The sequence below is a fragment of the Pteropus medius genome, unplaced genomic scaffold, assembly GCF_902729225.1.
Source record: "Pteropus medius unplaced genomic scaffold, Ma_sr-lr_union100, whole genome shotgun sequence".
Taxonomy (NCBI): Eukaryota; Metazoa; Chordata; class Mammalia; order Chiroptera; family Pteropodidae; genus Pteropus; species Pteropus medius.
This window is the reverse complement of record NW_024346667.1, coordinates 778,896-787,916: the sequence shown is the minus strand read 5'-3', so window position 1 is coordinate 787,916 and position 9,021 is coordinate 778,896. Positions and strand designations below refer to the sequence as shown.

The window sequence follows — 9,021 nt, the reverse complement described above, 5'->3', positions numbered from 1 at the left end:
GCGGGGCTGCAGAGGCTGCAGCGCGGCGAGCAGCAGGCGCGATGTACCTGCGCAGGGCGGTCTCCAAGACCCTGGCGCTGCCGCTGAGGGCGCCCCCCAGCCCCGCGCCGCTCGGGAAGGACGGTGAGTGCCAGGCGCTGGCCGGGGCCCGGGTCCCACCGTCCAAACCCGAAGAGCACAGGAGCCTCGCGCGCAGATCCCGCAGGCGCCCTGTGCTCGTCTGCTCCGGTGGGTCAAACCCGCCCCGAAGCAGCAGAAGCCTGAGTTGGGGACGGGGGGACAAGTGGGGGAGGGTCGCGGGGAAGACGCCCCAAAGTTCTTGGAGACTTCGAAAGTTGGGAACTTCTCCAGCGCGGCTTCTGAATCTGGGCCAGACTTCCTGGGTCCGAATCTTGATCTTGGGCAAGTGATTTAACCTGTTTCCTCATCTGTAAAACGGGGACTGTCACGGTTGGGTTTCAGCGGATTAACACTAATTAAAGCGCCTTGGAAAGTGTCCTGCTAACACACGCTTGGCTCACCACTTCCATTCCTGCAGGGACCGGTGCGCTCTCCAGCTTCATGGGGAAGCAGAGGCGCGGGTGGGAGGGGAACGCTGACCAGCGAGCCAGGCGGGGTGCGGGACGCGCGCGGGTCCAGGGGAAGTCGGTGAAGGCTCTCGAGTCAGTAAACCCAAGAACTTGGCTGCGGCGCGGCAGCCTCGACCCGCCAGCCTCGGCCCCGGCATCGCCGCAGGGCGGCCTTCGAAGCACCTTCCCTGGCGGCTGCGGGTACGCCAGGAGCTGTCCAGCTGTTTGGCCCCGTGGTCCGTGTCTCCTCACCCCGAGATGTGCGAATGCACGGGGAACGGGGGTGTATTCAGAAATATCCTAGGAGGGGAGTCGCCGTGCGACCTGGAAGCTTCTTAAATAAAAATCGACAGGAACGAAAGCGCCCAGCGTAGTGCCTGGAACACGGTTGGTGCTTAAGCGAGAGCGTGGGAGAATTTGTCAGCGCTCCAGGTCCGCGCTCCTGTGCGGTTCCGAGTCCTCAGCTGTATCCCCTCCCTTTTCTGTGTCCGCGATTGCGGGGCGACTCCAGTTCCCCCTTCACGTCGCCTCACTTCCTAAGGCTTTGTTTGGCCCAGGTAGCTTTGGCCCAGTTCCTGCGGGCGAGAGAGGAAGACTCCTGCGGAAAATTCCATGGACCCGTTTTTCCCCCACTTCGATTAGGCCTGCGGTGGTGACGGTGGTGGTGGGACAGAAGGAAGGTCTGTCCACCTGGCTTTATTTTCCTCTGAAAATGCTGGTGAGAAGAAGTTGCCTCGCAAGTCTCAGAAATAAGGCGTCTTCCTTTTCCTTGAGTAAGAGAAGAGCACATTTGTTGTCAGGGATGAAATGTCATCTAAAACTTCTGAAGATAACGGAGCTCTTGTTATTGCGGGAGGAGCGGGGAGAAGGATGAGCCCCCGAACGTGGCCTTTGGCGTTGTCCGTCCGCATCCTGCACTGTCATCAGGCACAGACAGATACTTTTTTTTTTTTTCCCGTAGCTGTATATGCTTCAAATAACTTCCCCCCCAACTTGAGACACAAGAAAAGGGCTTAAAATTTCTCAACAGGTAGTTAACAATACTGGTTGTAACAGTACTGGTCTTTCTCTAATTTTCACCAAATTACCTTTTTTGTAGCACTGATTTGCTTATGTATTTAAAGAACTATTATTGACTAAAAATTTGGCTTTAGTCAGGCATGGACATTAATTAACCTTTTATTGTTTCTTTCTACTTTGACAAAAAAAATTTTAGTTTTATTAAAAGATAAACTTTAACTGCCTCATCAAATTTTGTGCTCCCGTTTTTGCTTTTAAAAGTGTAACTTTTAATGAATAAATAATTTAGGTTCATAAGAGATCATTGGAAAAAAAACACAGGCAAAATAGAAGTCACCCATAATCCTTCTACTCAGGAAATACCACTATTTACATTTTAGTATACGTAATGTTCTGACCTCTTTTTTCCTTCACGCATTTTTTTCCTTGTACACATTCCTTCCACAAATCTGGGATAGTCATGGTCATGGATAGATTATTTTGCTATAATGTTTCACTTAATATACTGTAAATATGATCTCAAGTAACTAAATATACTTCTGAAAAATTATGTCTATTTGTTTTGTATTGTATAAATATCCTAAAATTTGTCTAATTAATCCTTATCGAATATTCCATTTCATTGCTCTTCTAAATAACTTTGCCATAATTGTATTTGTATTTGTCTTATTTAAATCTCTGATAATTTTCTTTATTTCTTCCTATTAAAAAATCTTTTTGATATTTATGTCTGGTTGACAACTATAAACATTACGTAGTTCCTATTTAATAACAGATGTTTTTTTGAACCAACAAAAGCCCTACTACAAGTCAATGCCACAATCTCTCATCATAGCCAATTTGGGCATATTTACAGGGAAATACTTTTTTTTTCTAAGAGACGGTCATTTATATTCAAACTAAGAACATACATATGACATCTCTCCGATTTTGCCACTACAAGGATTTGTAATCAGTGCAAATATCTTATGATTTGCCCTCTGCGAATCATAACTTCTTACTAGTCCCCACACTCACACTCTCTATGACAGGCCACATCAAATTCCTTTGTCCTTTTCCAGTCACACAACTCATGCTTTGGGCACATGTTGTGTCTTCTGACTCCAGTCAATTTTCCTTTCTCTTATTTATCTGACAAACTCTTACTTTCCTTCAAAACTCAGGTTCTGTCTTTTCGATTGCTATAGCTACCTTGAGCTCACTAGCTGAGTTTTTTCACTGAGTTTTCATGTATTGTTGCAGCTTCTACTTACATCTAGTATAGCATTTGTCATACTGCATTGCAATTATTTGTCTGTACATCTGTTCCTTTCTAGACTGAGTTACTTGAGCCTAGGAACCTTGTGTGACTTGTTCATGGTTATATCCTCAATATTTCTAACAATGCCAAATACATAATGGGTGCTCAACTGAATTTGTTGATAGGTAAATAAATGTCTCTACTTTTTTATCTTTAAGGTAAAGAATTTGAGCTATGTGAACTTTAAGCTCCTTCTAGCTTGGAGTTTATTATAAAAATTTCAATTCCAGGGCATATCGGGTACACAAATTGTTGCACTATGGAGTAAATATATTTAAATACAATAATATAGCACTCATCTATTTCTATTAGTTTGTGCTGAATTGTACTTCGATTTCAGTTATGACCTTATTGCAACATTTGTCTTAAAAAAGCTTCTTACTCTAAACTTAAATTTTAAAAAAGCAAAAGCTTCTTACTGCCCATGTTTAAAGGCTTTACATTAGAAAAATGAAAGTTTCTTCCTATTTCTACATTTGTATTATAGATTCGTAGAAGTGTGTTAAATTTCAACATGTTTTATTTAACATATTTTTAACACATGTATTTTAAGTACAAATGTATAATTCATTTTTTTAAAAAACAATCTTTTCCATTAAATCCTGTGGTGGAGTACATACAGTAAATGGATTTCTTTTGCTAATATGCATCTCGTTTGACTCTTAAAATTGTTAAGTGCTTTTGTCATTTCTCCTTACCCATGCCTGTGCTCCTACCAAGAAAAGCATAACGCTAAGCATCAAAATGACAGGTTTCATAAGTACGTGTCAAATTAGATTGGGAAAAATGTCAAGTGGAATTATTACCTTACCTCAGAACACTGTATACCCTTAAGCTAAAGTCACTTGTTGTTAATAGATTCTAGGTTCGCTGAGCAGAAAAATGTTTTAAGACATAATTATTTAAAATAGTTTTGCTTAAGTGGTAGAGCTAAAACAAGTTTAAACTTGTTTTTCTAGCATCTCTTCGCTGGATGTCATCTAACAAATTCCCTGGATCATCTGGATCAAATATGCTCTACTACCTGGTTGTAGGTGTCACAGTCAGTGCTGGCGGATACTATGTAAGTGTTTAAATAACCATGGCGTTCAGAAATTCATGTATTTTACAACCTGTGGTAAAACTCAAAGCAGTATCAAGGTCAGAACATGGAAATAATTAAAGAACAAGATTATGAAGATTTTTTAAATAGAAAATCAACATTTCTTAATACCATGGGTGACTTTCAATAAAAACAGTTATTATAAATACTACTAATAATAGCTGATATGAGAGTGCCATGGTTCCTTTAATAATTACAACAATTCTACAAGTTAGGTAGTATTATTAACATTTAACAGGAATTGTTTTGAAAGATTAACTTTTAAAAAAATTCATAGACTTTATTTTTTAGAGCAGTTTTAGGTTTACAGAAAAATGAGCAGAAAGTACAGAGAGATCCCATGTACCTCCCCTCACTTTCCCCTATCAACAGTCTTGCTTTAGTGTGATACATATGTTATGACTGATGAGTCAGTATTGATACATTATTATTATTAACTAAAGTCTATGGTTTACATGAGGCTTCACTCTTTGTGTTGTACGTTCTATGGGTTTTGACAAACGTGACATGACATGACATGCATCCACCATAACAGTATCATACAGAATAGTTTCACTGCCCTAAAAATCCTGCTCATTCCTCTGTCCCTCTCCCCAATATTCCAATTTTTTTTACTGTCTCCATAGTTTTTATTAGTTGTGTATCTTTATATACACTTATTTTAAAATTTAATATCTACTTATAATTTTTCTTAAAAAATTAAAATAGACATATAGAAAATTAAAAGCATGTTTCCTTCCTTGGTCCCATATTCATTCCTCACTCCCAGATAATCACTGTAAAACAAAGCTTTTAATAATATGACTTTGGAGCTAACAACACGGAGTGAAGCCTCATGTAAACCATAGACTTTAGTTAATAATAATGTATCATATTCTCCATTTTGTCACAAACTTTCTAAATCAAAATCTGATCTTCATTTTGAATAAAAGTAGAATAAGTACAACTTCTTTGGAAACTATAAGAGTACACAGTCAGTACATTTTGGTTTGACCCTACAGAAATATGCATAAAGAGATTTTTAGTCATAATCAGGACCAGCTGGTAGGACTATGTAGATGGCCAAACCAAAATATATGTTCTAATCTTCAGAGTCGTGAGAGCCTCAAGAAGTCAGGAAACTTCAAACATCTTTCACTCATACCCAGATTCCTTTGCTTCTGTCATCTTTCTGCTGCTTATTGTTGAATTCACTGCCCAGGGCTACTATGGTTGGATGTAGGCCACTGGAAAAATAGATATTGGACTAGGCCATGCAATTATGTGAGAAGTTGGAAGACTGAATTTCATCTGGGCATCACTAATTCGTAATTATGCTTACTAGTGCCAGATACGAACCTCTCTAGTCTGCTAAATCTTTGTTTGCAAAAGCGATCTTAAGCTGGAAGGTTATAAACTGGCTACTGCTGAGAGCCCTTCCTGGCCTTGTTCTCTCACTGTGGGAGTGGAAGTTGGACAAGCGAAGGTCTCTAAGTCCCTTCCCACCTCTATGAGTATGTAGTTTTAATCTTGAATGTTGGAAGCCTTAATTCCCAAGAATCCTAGTCTAATTTCAGGAGGAAATACAGACTGCGAGGCACTCGAAAACCTGTATTCTAGTCCTCCCTTCCTTATCCTGTACTAAAAATAAGTTCTGTATAAGATTTACCTGAATTGAATCCACAGATGCCAAGAGCAGTTTTCATTTCCAAGTAAAACTTACTACTAGGGCCTCTTAGAATCTGAGAAAGGCCCAGGTCATTTCAATTTTTTGAGGGTTTGGGTATATTAAAAATCATAATGCCAGACTGGTTTATAAAAGTCGTGGTCTATTTTAAGTGCTTACATTTATTAGTCATATCATTTGGATATCACTTCCAAAGTCTAAATTTGAGCCCTTCTCTTCTAGGAGGCCTTCCTTCTACTCTGTGCTTGACTGTGTTAGATTTGGAACAGCTAGATTCTCTGGGCCACACATGAGTGTGAATTATTCTAATTTTATCATCTCTTCAATTCTATCTAGTTTTTTTTTTTTTTTTAATCGCCTTTTGTTCTAGCCCTTTGAACAATAGAACTGACGTCCCTCGGGACATTGCTGCTGGATGGGCATTTCAGGGATTTGAACTTCGCACAGGTTCAGCTTTGGTGTACTGAGAGCTGACAGCATATATAAACTGTCTTTGTCGTTTTATTCACTGTGGATGATTTCAGTTATCTTTGACCTTGTTAAAGCATTTGTTTCTTTCCTTTTTTAAGCATTCTACTGAATGACAAAGATTTCTAAGGGGCACATAAGAGATGGTATTGGTCTCTCTTTGAATTGTATACACATTTGAACTTGGCATTCTGGATATAAATCACAATGAAACAAATGCTCAAGAAATAAACTTAAACACACATTTACTTTCAGACTTATAGGACAGTAACATCAGAGCAAGCCAGACACACCGAACACATAACCAATTTGAAAGAAAAAACCAAAGCAGAGTTACAGCAACTTGAAGGTAAAGTGAATTTATTATTACTCTTTTTCTGTAAGGCACTGATTTTCATCATCTTAGCCTAGCCATGATCACTATTTGATTTTGGCTTCTTTACTAACTTAATCCAGAATGGCTCTGGGTAGGACTTCGTTCGGAAAGGAAAAAGCCAACCAAAACCTAGAGAACGTTGTCATATGTTTTGGAAGAGTGCATTTGATAAATGAAACCGTTTTACATTTATACTGCCGGCCAGCAGTTTTGATGTCTTTCTGTTGTAACATTGCCCTACCCATATCGGGCCTCCCTCCGTGCGTGCAGGCGTCATTTTAGTTACAGGTCTCTCAGCAGCTTGACCTTTCATTTCCCTCAGTTTTTTTTTTAATCATAAAACTAATTTTGGTTTCAGTTTTGTGTCCTTGCCCAAAGTATACTGGACATTAGTAGAATCAGTCATGTCTACTGAGTCCCTCAGTTGATCTGATTAATTAAAATGGCAGCTACAGGAACAGAAACTTTACATTTTACACTAATGTATATTTCTTGCCTTAAACTGCTTGCTTTAAAACCGTACTTTTTTCCATTTCAACTATGATGCCATTATTATCAATTACTGTGATCACTATTTGGAGACAGAGATAATAGCTGCTCACGGACCCGTTTTAACCTTTTAGTCATGACGCCAGTAAGAAACAGATTATCATCAGTAAACATTATTGAATAGAATCATGTTCAATGATCATCATCATAATAAAAATGTAATATTTCCATAGTACTTTAGTGGTTTTAAATCCCTTTTTCTACACAGTATTTTAATCAATGCTCACAACAGCTCTGTAAGATAGATACTATTACCATCTGCATTTAACAGATGACAAAACTGAGGTTGAGCCTGGTTAGTGATTCCTCAGAGCCATTGGTTAGTAAGTTGGCTACTTTTCCATGCTATCTCATATGACTGGTTGGTTGTTTATTTTCCTGTTCTTTGTATTTGAATAAATAATATATGTAAATTCATTTTTTAAAGTTTAATAGGTTCAAAGCATTTACAGAAAAGCAGACTCTCTATTTTCGCTCCCCAGAGGCAACCAATAATACCAATTTCTTTGAACCCCCTAGAGTCTGCAAATAAAACTGTCTTCACATAAAACTTAACCCCCTTTTGTCCTAATACAACTAGTACCAACCTGTATACATTGGTCTTTCCCTTGCTTTTTTCACTTAAGTCTACTTGGAAGATCATTACCTATCAATCCACATAGATCTGTCTCATTTTTTAAAATGACTGCACAGCGTTCCACTGTCTTCCCTTGCTCTTTCAATTAATACTTTGCTTGATGGACTAAATCTTAAAGGTGAAAAAGAGAACCTTGGGGGAGCCGAGAAAGCAAGTTCAGAAGCCCCTGAAGTATCTTCAGTGGAAGCTCAGGTGGTCGATGCTGAAGAAATCCCAGATGCTACAGTTGCAGTCATAACAGAGGCTTCAGCCTGTCCTGACACTGCAGAGGCTGCTCCAGTAGAAACCACTGCAGTCAGTGCTGAAACTGAGCCAGAGGTTCCAAATGCAGCCACCGGTGAAACCGCAGAGGTCAGCATCCAAACGACCTCAGAGGTTACGAATGCAGCTCTGGATGAAGCTGTTGCCATCGATAGCGATAAAGGTACAACAGAGAATGAAAGCTCTGGTGAATTTGCTGAACTAGAAGAAGAAAATTCTCAAGTTGAGTCAGGATCCTCTACTGAGGATGATTTACAGGAAGAAGCCAATGTGGGTTCTGAGGCCACCTTGGCTCAAGGTTAATCATGCTGATTGACAAAAAGAGAGTTTCATAGGTGCTTTTGTAGATTTGGTAATTTTAGTTAAAAAAAAAAAAAAGGCTGATTTTATAGAAAACTTTAATGTGCCTTGAAGATTTTCGGTACCTACTAGTAGGTTTCAGGATTGAGAGATTTGAGATTTTAAGAGTTTTCTAGTCCCTGAGATCGGAACATGACATTGTAGTAAAGAGTTTCAAGAGTTTCGTTTTGGATTTAAATTTTATATCATAGGAACTGAGCTACCTATACAAACTGTATTCACGTTAATTTTGCTATACCTTTATTTTAATTCAATGTTGTAAATCTAGATTGAGTTTTGATTTGAACTCAAATAAAATTGGAAAACTTTTAGTGCTTCTATTTTTATTCACTAACATTGATATGTATAAATAATATATTATTTATTAACATACATACATATAACATCACATGAACATTGCAATATTATCCAGAAAATCATGTAATCTTAAGAGAACTCTGCATATAGCAATATGTGTGTCCTTTCTCCCATTTATATTACATGGGGGCTGTGCCGATATTTTCCACTTTAGTTTAGTTCAGTTCAATCATTGTTTATTGAGGACTTATACTTTGCACCAGGAATTATTCATTCATTCATCCATTCATTCATGTATTCAACAAATATCAATTGAGCACCTATAATCTACCAGTTTTAAGCGCTGAGAATAAAATAAAAAAGAGAAAAAGTCCTACCCTTCCCAATTTATATTCTAGGGTATGATCAAACAATAA

The 9,021-nt window shown here is 38.7% G+C and overlaps 1 protein-coding gene across 2 annotated transcripts; it reads left to right on the top strand.

Moving 5' to 3' along the window:
• Positions 1-8,617, top strand: MGARP (mitochondria localized glutamic acid rich protein). 2 transcript variants are annotated; one of them, XM_039875809.1, is made up of 4 exons: positions 1-123; positions 3,849-3,952; positions 6,381-6,474; positions 7,806-8,617. In XM_039875809.1, the coding sequence occupies exons 1-4, from the start codon at positions 42-44 to the stop codon at positions 8,249-8,251; spliced, it is 726 nt and encodes a 241-aa protein (XP_039731743.1). In that variant the 5' UTR covers positions 1-41; the 3' UTR covers positions 8,252-8,617. The 2 variants fall into 2 exon arrangements, with proteins under 2 accessions (XP_039731743.1, XP_039731744.1); XM_039875810.1 differs by lacking the exon at positions 1-123 and adding an exon at positions 2,904-3,014.
• Positions 8,618-9,021: the final 404 nt, after the last annotated feature.

Bases quoted from the DNA above. Each gene is read 5' to 3' on its own strand.
- MGARP (XM_039875809.1), top strand. From the start codon at position 42: ATGTACCTGCGCAGGGCGGTCTCCAAGACCCTGGCGCTGCCGCTGAGG. The intron at 3,953-6,380 runs GTAAGTGTTTAA...ATTTACTTTCAG, and splicing joins TCAGTGCTGGCGGATACTAT to ACTTATAGGACAGTAACATC. The intron at 6,475-7,805 runs GTAAAGTGAATT...TAAATCTTAAAG, and splicing joins AGAGTTACAGCAACTTGAAG to GTGAAAAAGAGAACCTTGGG.